The following is a 14,443-nucleotide window of genomic DNA, read 5'->3' on the forward strand; positions in this document are numbered from 1 at the left end:
TATATAATAACTGTACGTTTTTCATGCAGCATGGGTGATTTTTATAGAAAAAAATATTATTACGGCTAGTTCCGAGGCATATATGGAATATTATCCGAATACAATATAAAATCAAGTAACTGTAAGCAGAAAAATTAGTTTAATTTAGGATAATTATAAGAAACGCAAAGCAAATTTGCACCTTCTTATACTCATTTTACTTACTTACAAAGCAATAAAAAAATGACGTGTAAGGTTTACTACCATATATTGTACCTATATACACAATGCTACCATATTTCTGTGTTTATTTGAAGCTTCTAAATTGGTTTTAGAGTCATTGCCATAACAGGTTTTTCAAAAAAAGTGTTATTAAGGTTTCCGTTTAATTAATCAGTTCTTGTTTCAAGTTTTTCTGCGTTTGCATTTCCTTTTTAATTCACTTTGTCCAGAAATAGGCAGATTTAATGAGTATTTAAGAAGACGCAGCGGGCGTCAAGAGACATAGGATATGATATGTAGTAGCGAGGTTTCTTCACTATCTGAAGTTTCTGCGAGTTATTGTGTCTGCTTTTGCCTCTCAGCGGATTTAGTAAGCAGAAGCAATGATAATGAGTCTGCAGTGGTAAGTTATTTTAAATTTACTAATTGTGTAACTCGTAGAACCAAATAGATGAAAGAGAGAAAGCTAATTAGTTTATTTAGCCATTGCTTTGACTAAGTTCTGAATTTAAATCTGAGCTTCACTTGTTAAGTGCTAAACACTGAGCTTCTCATTATTGACAGTGAATTTTATGTTGTGATCCCTGCAACTGCATTGCAACTTTTAACTTGATTTTTATTAATAGTTTTTGAGCTGTAGGTGTTCCCCATTAAATATTTAGCTTGATTTTTCTTATTTTGCTTTTATTTATATTTCTTAATTTTTGTACAGGTTTAAAACACCAACAGCACTATTGTGTACATTACTTACTAATTTAGAGAGCTAGATCAAGCTTAGTAGAGGCTACGATTTACATATACTATTGTAAAAAAGGTTCTTAACAAAATTTTTCCAAAATTTTTGGAATTCCTGTTACGTTATGCTACTGCCGATTTAGCAGCTTGTTGCCTTGGTAAATATATACGTCTCACGCATAACCAACATTCAGAGTTTTGCGATTTGATGAAATAAAGATCAAACTGTAGAAACAGCAAAAGGCAGAATGCATTTGTCTTTCGAATTTAATCAATCTGCAATTACTTAACGATGCTATTTACGAGCAGTAAACGCATTTTTAATAGTTAAAGCTTTTATTTTAGTTCTTATTATCAAATTTAACTGGCATAGATTAAAATACACTAGCAGGCTGTGGCCAAAGCAAAATGTATACGTTCTATGCACAGCTGAAAAGAAAATGTATAAAAACATTTCAATATGAATGGAATCAGATCATTCTTTCCAAGCAACAACCAATTCCTAGCTAATTTATTTGTTGCCAAACCAGAAAACAAAACCTTTTGATACATCAGGTTAATCCGTATACATATGACGTCATGATTTAATTTAATGTAATATAACAACTTTTTCTCAATATCAATAAAAGAATTAACGTGGCAATAAGATACCATGACAATTATCTTAACCTGAAACAAAAAAGTTCCTAACAGCAGCTATTTATCTAAAATTCTGACATCAAGAGAAAATTTTCGACATAAATGACGTCACATGCTGTCGCATGCTCTCTTCAACGTCAGAATATGATCTTATATAATAATTATGTATTTGAAGTTTAGAAATGGTATTTTTATTTTATATTTTGTAAAAGTTACAGATTTTTTTTAAGAAATTCTACCATTTGAAAGCGCGTAGTGGCAGCACTTCGAAATAAAGCAAATTTTTCCCTCTAGCATGCGGGACTGTTGCCACTCGGAGAAATCAGAGCGAAAATGAGCGTTTTCAGAGTTTTTAATTAATATATCGGCTAATTACAGTCGTACAAAGTAGAGAATGGTCGAAATCGCTTCCCACGAATTTTTGGCAATCTGGGGTATCTCTCTCGAAATGCAACTCTTCGCTGTTCCGAGAAGATAATGCTATAAACCAGAGGTTCTCAACCGGCGGTACGCAAGAAAAAAATTGGTGCTACGCGAAGGAACAAAACATTTTTAACTATTAAATTTAAAAATTAAGTACTTTAACATAGTGTTACAGTTTTTGCTCTAACACTCGCAAATTTATGCGATCTGAGTTTAAGGACTTGAGCAAAATATTTTCACAAATATTCTTTTAACCATAGATATAACAAAATTTGTCATAAATGATGTTTTTAAAATGAGTAATGGAAATGGATTTTGTATTTAATAGGAAATAAAAACAAGTTCCTGTAAAAAGATAATAGTATCCCATCAATTCTTTTAGAATTGATCGATTTATTAGAATGTCTACACTTTATGTCGCCACCATTTCCGCGCTCATATTGCTCTATTTTCAATTAGAAGCATATTTTTTTACGTCAATTTGTTGTCTCAATAGCAGGTATTTTGTTTTCTTCTTGCTTTGTACTCTTTACTTTTTTACGCGATTGGAGAATGTCATCGTTTGTTTTTGAAGAACTCGTAATATATTGTGCATTTAAATATTAGTAAAAAAATAATAAAGCAAACCTAGATTTTCAAACTCGAAAAAAGGCTAGGAGTACTAAGCGGAAAAGTGATGATTTACATTTTTTTTTTTTTTTTTTTTGTGTGTGTGTGTGTGTGTGTGTGTGTGTGTGTGTGAATTATAGTTGGAGCGTTTTAGCATATTTAGCAGATATTTATGAAACGTTAAATGAGGTAAATTTAGTATTACAAGAACAAAGTGTTAATTTTTTTACCATTAGAAATTAAATAAATGCAATTATAAAAAGACCTCGAGCTAGTAATAAAAGAATTGGATAATAATATTTTAAGCTTTTCACCACATTTAGGAAGTTTTCTGACAGAAAATAGTTTGAAAATAAAAGGAAAATTAGCAGCTGACATTAAAAGTTATTATTTTCATTGATAAATAATTTCAACACGTGCTTTTCCGAGGATTATGAAAACAAAAATTGGATTAGAAATTCATTTTGTTCAAACGTAATAGAAATTTTCTGAGATCAAACTCTAACTGAAGGTTTAAAAAATAACACGCTTACAAACTTTGGTTGAATCGAAAAGAAATAATTTAAAGACATTTCAAATAAAGCTATTAAATTTTAATTTTCATTGCCTTTTTGTACAACCTATTTGCGTGAGCAAGGATTTTCTTCCATGTCATATTTAAAATATAAATACAGAGCATAGTTAAAAGTGCATCCTAATTTACGGTAAAAGTTAAATGAAATAAGACCAGTCATAAAGAAATTGATCTCTCTTAAACAGGCCCGAATTCCCACTAAATTTTATAATTAAAGTATTATAACTTTAATTAAAATCTTAAAGATAATTAAAATGGTAACCATTTTTAATCTGATATTTTTATGAGTGCTTCTTTAATACAAATAGCCAACAGGTTGTGAAAATGGCAAAATATGTATTTTTTTTAAATATTTCTATTGAGAAATTGAAAAATAATCAATGGAAAATAGTGGTGTTACTAAAGGTTTTCAATTTTTGTTTAGATGGTGGGCGTTAGTCAAAAGGTTGTGAACTGTTGCTATAAACAAACAAACAGACAGAAGCGCATAGATATTAATAGTATAGATTACTTATTTAATAAAAGATTCTTCTGACTGGTACAGAATGGTTTGGTTCTTAAAAAAATGCCAGTATTTATTTTCTTCTCTTTATTATTATACCCGATTATTGAAGTAATTTCAAATAGGTAAGAATATAAACTACTTTGAAATTTTACTGATAGAATTAAAAGGCATTTGATGATCAGAATATAAATTTCCGTTTCACAAATTATATTGCATTTTTCAGGATTACACTACTGTAAATATCGGAAAGATCTTTCTGGAGACTACAACAATGCTTCGAGCTTTTGAAGTTTATTGCATTAGACAGGTAAGATAACCAATAAGTTATTCAGCAGATAAAATGTTTTCATTACAAATAAAACTTTATTCAGAAAACATATTTTAGCAGTAAAAATGCAGATTAGTTTTACTATACATTAAAAACTTCCATTGCTTCTACCAGCCTTTCAAATATAAACATAGAAAAAACGTCTGCTTGAGCCAGTGATTTATGTAACATTAGAACCTCAGATAATTATCTGAGCTGAATTTGAGATTTCAAAACGATAAATTTTAAAGGGACAGAATCAAACTAACTCGTATTAGTCGATCAAATTTGCCTCCATTACAAAAGCAGTTTTCATAAGCTAATAACTTACATAAATCGGAATTTTTTAATGTTGATTTCATTATTAAATATATAATTTAAATTGATATAGTTACACAAACGTATCATAGATAAGTAGGTAGTTAGACAGATAAGCGGATTCATAATATTCCTCTTTCATTTAAAAATAAATCTTTAAAGAATAAGTTTTTTTAATGAGGAAATATGTTATTTAGAGAAGACAAGTTGAAATAGTAGTTCATATGTTAAATTTCTTTCTTAATACGCTCAGAATTTTAACATATTGCTGTAAGATACTTAATCAAAATACGACTGCTACATTATACATGTTTAAACATACAGATAATTTATTATCCCTATTTTGGTTTTATATTCTGATATCAAGACTACCTCTAAAACTCAAATTCAAAATTAACTTATAGAAATTTAAAATGCTACTCTATTTCTAGAGTTGAAAACATAACTATACAGTGTTAATATTTATTAAAACAGATTTTAAAGTATTTTGAAAGTTTCTAAATTCATATTATTCAGGAAAACAAAATAAATGCAGCGAAATTTATAGAAGGAATATCAGATAAAGTATAAATGTATTACCAAGAGTCATTTGCGAGCATTTATTAAATGAATCTTATCTCAAAGCTGTCATAACAGTAAGCTTCATTTTTAAAATGTTTTAAAGTTTTGTCGTAAACATAAATTTTCAGTTTGAAGAGGATATTTTACTTGGTTTAGTTAAACCTAAATTTAACATCAGCAGCACTTGTTACCTTTAAGTGCATTTTATCTGTCTAATGAATGTCTGTCACTGAGAAGTATTTCGACCTTCATTCTTTATTTTAACTCTTCATTTAACACGTTTTAATTCATTATTCAACGCATGACACATTTTTGAAGTAGCCGTGTAAGAAATTATTTTCCGAACAATCATAAGTCAGTTTTTACATTCAAATTGTAACAAATAGGTAACCAATGAAATTGAAAGGCATTTCAATAAAAAAAAAACCACATAATTTGTAGTTTTTAAAATGAAATATGTTTTCATTTCAACAAATTTAATTTGCTCCCTGTTTTCAAGCATCTTTTAATATTTTGAATCTGCGAGAAAAATTTGAAAACATTTCATCGTTTTCAATAAACTGACTGCGTTTTGGGAAAAGCGAAAGCTGACCTTGCATGTTTAACTTTAAGAATGAACCTAACCATCAGGTATATTTCCGGAGAGGCGGAGACATTTGTAAGTTTCTCGAGGTTATGGAAACAACTTTTCTTTGTACCTATTTTTGTTTAAGCTTTCATAAAAAGACCATTTCTGCTGAAAATAACCATTAGGAAATGTAGTCCAAATAAACACAGATATGCATATTTGAAAACATTCATGGAAAAAAGTTCAAAGTACTAGCTGCTGAAGAGCATGTCGCAGTCATGTAACACTTGTTTTCTTTTGTTTTGTGCAAAGAAGGTGGTGCAGTTGATAATAAAGTAAAAGAACATGATATAAAACAGGATATCCTTTAAACAAATATTATATTTATAGAAAAGTAAAAATAAGTTCAAAGGAATTTTATCACTAATTTAGGTTGACATTTTCTAAAGATTCTATTTTAAAAGTTCAGTTACTTCAAGCAGTTTTAACTTAAATTATACAAATTATGTTATATATATTTTAAGAGTTTGCAGAGTTTGTGCTTTTTGATAAATATTTTGGTTACGTAGACTTATTCATCTAAACTGAAATAATCTGAAGTGAAACCATGTAACGAATATGTTCATTTCTAAGAGCAATCGCCGTGATAGGCATTAGCCACTACTAAGGTCGGAAGCGGTGGTCACTTTATTATGAGGGCACCTAATAAATGGGCCACCGTTGCCTCCTATGAAGAGACAGACAATTTACATCCATGCCTTCTCTAGAATCGGAACCCAAGCCCTTCGGTATGGCAGTCGGAGTCACTAATTACTTTCTCATCTGGGCAGCAGAGTTCTACTAGCTAGTTACCACAAACTAATTATTAATCACATCATCATACAGAGTCATTAACTTCTTTTCCGTCTGGGCGGCGCAATAGAGGTATTTCAACTGTATACCATAATAAAAATATAGTTATATATTCGGTGAATAGGTTTTTCAGAATACTGTAGTTTTGTCGAAATTTTTTAAACAGGAAGAAGATTTTCTTTTCATTAAAAAGTATGTTTAAAAATAATTCCTTTTTGAAAATCTCTGTGCTACTTAAGTTCTAATTTAAAAATATTTTAGGAAATTCTGTACAGTCTTGCATTTTTTGTGCTTGTATTTATATAAGTGCTGTTATGCTGCTAGAAAAACATGTATCCTTATTACATATACAAAATTTAATTCTCAGAAAATTTAATTCTTTCACGCACAAATATTCATGAAAGGATTCAAATTAACATATAAAAATTCCCTGAATATAATGTACAATGCACGAAGATGATTTAGTGAAGGAATCATAAAATAATTTTGAGCAGTAATAAAATTCCAAATCAAATTAGAGAAACATTTCTTGTCTTTTTAAGAAATAATTAATATAAGATTCGTTTGTTTCTCAGATGGTATCAGTTTCGTGACTGAGTTGAGTTTATTGTGTGCTTATTTTCTGCTTCTAATTTCTCTACTACTGCACTCTGAGACCAAAGTAGAGCTTATTGTTTCCAGATGAAAAGGCATTTTAAAAATTAAAGTTTTAAAAATATTACCTTGTCCATTTTTCACTTGATGAATCAAACTGTGAAGAGAACATTTCATCAAATTTTATTCTTTCCTCCTCTCAGACATTTTAACCCTGCACTGAATAACAGAGAAAGTTATACCGTTATGCCAAATACGATTCACGGATTATCCCGTATATCTTCTCCATAGATACAATACTGAATTTTTTTAAGAATATCGGTCACTTAAAATGATAGCATATGACACAGACACTCTTAAACAACAACACACGAGCTAATATTATGTTAGGCACTAAACTATATAGTTCAGAGAAGTGGGCGAAAATGAAAAAAAGTTCACGAGTTAAGGAAAGAAGACTAACTTACAAAATAAAATGTTAGCCAAAGTCAGCTTCGCAAGACACTAAGCTGAAACTTTTCAATGCTTCTCCCAAAGCTAGACATGAATATGTGTATTGCAAATCTCTTTTGATTAACATTAGAGGGTCTCATGAGGTTATATTTAACTTCTTTGAAGTCAGCTGCATCAAAAAAGGCCTAGTTTAGTTTAAAAAATCCTTTTTAATTTGAAAAATAAAAAAGGACTGAATTGTTAATTAGCCGAATTATTAATTTTCATTTTAAATCATTGAATATTTCCTCACCTTAGGGTTCGGCTTCCGTGCTTCTAACGAACCTTGAGAAGGAAAAGGAACTCTTGAGGATCTTTCTGAGAGTTTCGCAGATGGAAAACACTCTTCTCAGGAGAATGAACCTTTCTGCTTTCCTTATGGTTCCAGTACAACGCGTCACCAAGTGAGTTTTTAAGAAACAGTAGCCATTAGTTTACTCGCATATGTGATTATTCTAATGAGTAAGGATTATTTTCTTTCTCCCTTCGAGAATTTAATCGCTATCCGATCTTTGCTTACAGGTATCCTCTGCTCTTGAACAGACTCTACAAGGTGACTCCATACCATCACAAAGACAGAGAAGCACTTCGAGAAGCGCAGCTGAAAATCGAACTGCACCTCGAGCAAATCAATCAGGTAATTGAATTATGTGAAATTCAATAATAGTTCGGAAATCGAGAAGTTTATTTAACTTAAATCTATTACTTTTAATCTAATATAAGAAATTGGTTTTTATAACAAACAGAAATTTTCAATTAATTAATGAGTTTCACTAAATTAACGACAGTATAAAATTCTTCTTGAAGCTTACGTGGATTTGTTTATGTTTGCATTTACCACTAGGTGCTTTTCTATAATAGAAAATAAAGTCATTTTACAAGATGTTTTCGATTTTAATTACTATATCATTCTCGCTATTCTTTTGGAAATACATTGTATGCATGGTCTTTGAAATATTTGTGTTACAGAACTGAAAACATCCATTAAAATACAATTAATTTAATTTTAATTATTATTGTTTTTATTTGGGTGAGAGAATATGTAATTTGAAATAATCGTAAATTTTGTATAGAAAACTAACGCAACTATATTATGCAGTTTTATTTTACATAACCCATTTACTTGAAAAGTAAATAATTCCATTAATTTTTGAAGCTTTCAAAATAAAAAGGAATTATTTTTGTGAATAAATGCAACTAAAAAATACTTTTCTAGTTAAGCTTATTTAAACTTGCTTTGGATAAATCTAAAAACTTTGTAAATCCGGCAGATGAGGTGGTAAACATCATCCATCTTTTCTCCCTCTCCCCTTTTCAGACTTCTAGAAGGTTCTACATCAAAGCTATGGATGAAGCCAAAATTTGAAACAAAAACAATAACTTTTTTTAAAAAAAAGCTCTTTCGAGTAGGCTATCTTTACGAAAAAAATAAGATAAATAAATAAAAAGGTCAACTTGTTGTGCTAAATGTATACTTATTTTCAACATGACGGAAAGACGCGATTAAGATTTTTCATTACTTCCGGTTATAGAGCTTTTGCACTCCATAGAAAACTTTGAAAACTTCTTTCACTGACGTGCCGTTTAACATTCAGTGCATAAGAGTCGCCAAATTGGTCTTTCTTCAAGCTAAACTCTGGCTATCTGGATAGTTTCAGCTTGTCTAGCATTGCAGAATTTTGAACTTTTGGCCTTTTTTCCGTCAATTTTTTCCTATTAGAAATATTATACATGAAAATCCAAATAACATTTTAATAATCTTTTTACAAAAAATTGTTTTTGGTCAAATTCCGTGTAAAAATATTTTCAGGTCCGAGACGGAACTTAGTAACTTTTCAATGTTTGTGACTATAATGGCACCCAAAGAGAAATTTAGAATGCAATTTATTTCTGGATTTCGTTCGTTTATGCTAATAGCCTATGAAGTAGTACATTTTTTTTTTCACTTTTGACTTAACTTTCTTAATACTACTTACTGGTAGCGTATTTGAGAGCACTTCGTACAACTTAGGCTGACCATAAAGCTATCAGACAAAACAAGGCGGGGAATATGGCATTAATAAAAAGTTGTTTAATCTATAAAAGTACTGAATTTAAATACTTTTTAAATAATGCACACGAAAATTTATAAAATTTAGCTTGCATGTCTGACTGAAACATATAAATCTGCGTTGATATTCTTAACTGAAGTAAGCGTTACTTCACAGCTGACTGGTGTCTCTTCTGGCTTTATGAGCAACGAAAACGGACATTAAATATGGGTATATCACTTTCATTTTATCTCTGAATTCTTTCTAAAGATCGTCATTTGTGCATTCTCCTCTATTTGATTTAATTAACCCTCTCACACCTGGGAAATGAAGAAAGAAAGAGTTATTTTGAGTGTTGGCAATTTTAATTTGACAATTTGCTGAGAGATCATTTTCGAGGTATGCAATAAGTAACGGCTGAAAGATTTGGCTAAGTACTGTCTTGAGTACAGTCAGTCAAAGAATTTTCAGGTATTACATACACGTTTTTTAAATCAACAGTTTATGGTAAGCCAAAAGAAAATTTAAACAAAAAATTAAAAAAGTCCTTCGTGAGAATATTTTTGAGAACACTAAGCATCGTCTTTCAGCATTATTGTTTCTTTCCTTATTAATAACGATCGAAGCATCTACACGATTCATCGCAGGGTGAATTTCCATAACACGTTTCCTGAATTTTAGAGAACCTTTGATCTCCCGAATAGGAAATTGTTTCCTAAATAGTAAGTATATCCGCAGATTTTAGAATTTTCCTATATTTTTTTTAATTTTCATTTAGACTAGATTACTTTTCGAATTTAAATAGCTTAACCACTATTTCCCACCGTAATTTATGCAGCAAATAATCTCCAGAATAGTTTTTTTACAAACAGTTTCAATGTTAATATTATTTTTATAAATTTAAAATTTTCCCATTTAATTTTGAAGTGTGCATGAATTTAATTATTTACTGTTACACATTAAATATGTATATATATCCATTTTAATACAAATAAATGCTCAGCAACCGCGAATATTTCACGAAATTTCTTAATCTATTTTCTATTGCTTCTCAAGTTTTGCCTTCTTCTGCGGGGTAAAATTACTGCCGTAGTTATTACTAGCCAACATTCAAAAATATTTTTAAAGTGTTATAATATATTTCTCCCGCCTTCTTAGCGTGCCTTCGTGGTGTGGTGGTCTGCACCTTTGCGCGTATTCCAGAGGTTCTTGGTTCGATTCCCGGCGAAGGCGTTGCTCGTTTTATACTTCTCCTGCTTCCAAAAAATACCTAATATCTCTATAGTGTTTGTAAAAAGGAAACAAAACTATGATTTTTATTAAATCACGTGATGAAACAAAACATATCGGCAATAAAATGTGATTTTTCCTGTTCAAACATATACTCTATAATTTGAGCCCTTAGTTAAAATAAAAGATGAGAACTTCTTAAGGTTACTCTTAAAATACGATTAAAAACGCTGTTGCGTGTCAGATATTGTAACTATACAGCTGTCTTTCGGATTGTATAGTGGTAAAGGACAACAGCATAACTGCATATGAGTGTATCTCTTAAAACTTCATTAGTTATTAATTACCCGCTGATGACCAGAAGCTTTGTCAGTACGTAAACAGCAAAATGATGCCTATTTTGCATACTATGCGAGGATGTACTCGTATTGTATGCTGCACGTATAATATGGTAAGGAAAAAGAGAGACAGTTCTGAGATTAAAATACAGTACCAAGAGATTTTCATAATACTGCATGGATATCATATTCATGGATATCATACGCTTAGGTCGTCTGTTTCCAAGATGAAGTGCCTTAAGTGAATATCAGTATTGTGTTATAGAATACAAATTAAGTTTGATGTTCTAATTTACGTATTTACATACTAGAATTTCAAAATGAATAGATAGTGTGAAACAACTCTTTCTTACGGGTACAAAAATTCATGCGCTTATATACTCGTAGAAGCAACATCAATATGATTTGCTTTATGATAAATACAATCTTTACCGCATTAACCTATTCAATACTTTGATGAAGCACTACAATTGTTAAAAATATTTTTCCCATATATTATTACTTTCATTTTCATAATAGAGACTTAGAAAAATTGTTGCGTTTTAAAACATCTTCTTAAAATATCAAGCCACTGAGTTTCTTCACTGAGATTTTTCTGCCTGTTGGGAGCAATTCCAGCTTAATTTAAAGCATTTCAATTTAAACTTATGGTGTTATTTAATCTTAACGTATTTTCCTAAATCAATGCAAAAATAAACATAGAATATTACGTTTTATGAAATTTTGATATTAATGGACTAATGAACTGTTCAGGCGTTGATGACATGTCATATGCCGTTTTAAGTAGATACATAGCTCATCACAATACAGGCAGCAGAAAGCATAAATAGCTAGCATGCTTTATGGCTAATTTATGCAGATGTATTTATCTTTACGTTTGTTTACAATTCATTTACTATTATCCTCACCATTTGAATAATACAAGCGTTTGTGTGGTATTATCTGTAGAACATTGTATAAAATATTTGATACAGTTTATGGTGGTAAAAGATAGTAAATACTAATATTTGCATTCTGACATAAGCGGTATCTTATCTTGCAGTTTGTTTTCATGCTTTCCATTTTTATAAAAAAAATCAATAAATAAACCTTCACAATACTAAATATGGTTACGACTCAAGTTTGCTGAGTTTTGTCTGTTACTACAAGTTTGCTCAGTTTTTATCTCAGAAGTCTACTGAGAATTTTTATTTTACCTTTTAATTTTTGCCTTTTAAACACTAACAACCTAAACCAGTCATTAAACACAAAGAGCTAGAGAACTAAGAAAGCCATATCCATATGCGTTAAGCATTTTTATATGAATACTAAGGTCATAACGTTTTAATTTATAAGGATAACTTCACATCGTACTATGTGTCACTCTTCGATGTCGTAAAAAATTTCATAAAGACACTGAGCGTTTATTTCGGAAAAACTTAAAATTCGAACGAATTACAAATTGCAAAACTAAGTTAACTCTAGTTATAGATAGATACTTTCGCAGTTTGGTATCTGATGAAATAAAAAATAATTTGTAAGACACAGTCTGTTATTTTGTTGTCACGAAAGTTTGACATTACTCCAAAATATCTGTCTGTTGTCACGCTGAAAGTGTTTTACAAGCTTGTTAAATCCAATTTTACAAACTTCTCAGATTGAGCTGTCTGTTTTCGGAGTCATTCTTCAACTCAACGGGTCGTTGACCTCGCCGCGAAATAAACATCAAATGCCATTAAATCCAATAAAGTAAAAATGTTGAAAGATTAATACGCGGTGGCAACAGGGGATATGCACGTGAAGATGGATGTACGATGGCTTCTCAGATAAATCGCTTACGAAAATGCGGCCGGAAAAAAACGCGAGTCGAGAATTCCAGCTTTTCTCGCGCTATTTCTGCTTCTTACTCTGGGTTTGTAAGTCAACAGTGCTAAAAGCGTGGTGGCATAAATCAAGCAGAGCATTTTTTTTCTCTTGCTTTCTTCAGTCTGTGTTTTTAAAAGCAAAGCGAAATGTAGAAACAAGAATTATTTCCTAGGTATGCCAGTGGTATTTGACATTTTGGGCAGACCGGCGCCTTATCTCCTTGTTTATATTATATGTTTGAAAGGATTCTTGGTTATCAGAATAACTGTTTCGTTGACTTCCCAATATAGATGACATATTTTGAAAACATTTTTGTGTAAACGGAAACAAGAGTATTTTCATGCAAGAGTTTATATAAACAAAAAAACTTGCGATACCATCTTCGGTCCTGATGATTTCGATCTTTTCTGGGAAGTAATTGACTTGGAGAGGTAATTTTTATTACCGATACTTATGTGTGCTCTCAGAGAAACTAATCAGCTTCATAAGAAGTCGTTTTAGGAAAGTTTATACGGTAATTTTCCTGTTGTTCGTACTGGAAAACTTTGTAGGTTTCTAGTTGTCGGGTTATCTCTCTCTATATATATATGAGCGACTTAAGTGTTTGTCGCCGATAGTTTATTAGTTGCTTGCGTAACTGTAAATTGCTTTATTCCCCGTGCAGTTCAGCGCGTGACGAATATTATGAAAAAGCTAAGCTAGAAAAATTTAAAATTCAAGAGCACGTGCATTTAACATTTAATAAATAAATTTAACATCTATATATAATAGAATTCGGAAATATGCAACCGGCAAAAACCGGCAACGATGAAAAGACAAATAAAATGAAATAAATAAATATCTTTAATATATGCGGCTTAAGTGTCTGTTTGGCGGCGATAGTTTATTGGTTGCTTGCGTAAATGTACTTGCCAATGGGGTGAAGTTGCCACGACACAGGGTTGCCGTTTCAATTGAGACGTAGACAATTTCCTGTAAAACTTGCCTTTGCTATGACCATCAATAAGTCTCAGGGCAAAACGCTTAAGTGTGTTGGCATATTTTTACCTGAGCCTGGATTTGGACACAGTCAACTTTATGTTGCCTGTTCGAGAGTTCGTGAAAGAACGGACGTAAAATTAAAAATAATGGATGGTCCTCTGCAAGGCGAGCTTAAAAATGATGAAAAGATCTACACAAGAAATACTGTGTACAAAGAGATCTTTGACATGTGAATTAACATTTTATTATTTAAATCACCTTTATTTATTGAGCTAGCGGTGGCTCTTAAGAAATGTACCGCCAATGGTTTCCTTCATTGCACTCTACTTTAAGCAATTAAGCAAGTAGAAGAGGGAAACCCCGTGGGGCAGTAAGCAAGGTGCCGTCCTCGCCGCCTGCCCTGGGTAATTCAGTTTGTATTAGCAGACACCTTTGCACAAATCATTTTAATTACTATTTATAATATCTAGAACAGCGGTCATTTCGTATGACCGCCGGGCTTTCTAGTTATTATTATAAACTACCCTGTACCCGGCATTACCCTGGCTTTAAGCAGTATAAAGAAGCTTCATTTAGGGAGCTGTGAATAGTTTATTCGAAATCTCAGGTAGACAGTGATTTTTTTTTATTTTGTTCAAAAA

General features: G+C 31.0%; 1 protein-coding gene across 2 annotated transcripts in view; it reads left to right on the forward strand.

Annotated features, from left to right (window-relative positions):
* The window catches only part of LOC118181707 (uncharacterized), a 222,671-nt gene that overhangs the window by 183,373 nt on the left and 24,855 nt on the right, over window positions 1-14,443 (forward strand). For both annotated transcript variants that reach the window (XM_035350900.2, XM_035350899.2), the window contains exons 10-12: window positions 3,910-3,993; window positions 7,637-7,782; window positions 7,901-8,015. In XM_035350900.2, the coding sequence (XP_035206791.2) occupies window positions 3,910-3,993; window positions 7,637-7,782; window positions 7,901-8,015 (345 nt within the window). The remainder of the gene's footprint in view (window positions 1-3,909; window positions 3,994-7,636; window positions 7,783-7,900; window positions 8,016-14,443) is intronic.

Source organism: Stegodyphus dumicola, chromosome 2 (genome assembly GCF_044657685.1).
Source record: "Stegodyphus dumicola isolate Sdum_Otavi_A_Nest chromosome 2, ASM4465768v1".
Lineage (NCBI taxonomy): Eukaryota > Metazoa > Arthropoda > Arachnida > Araneae > Eresidae > Stegodyphus > Stegodyphus dumicola.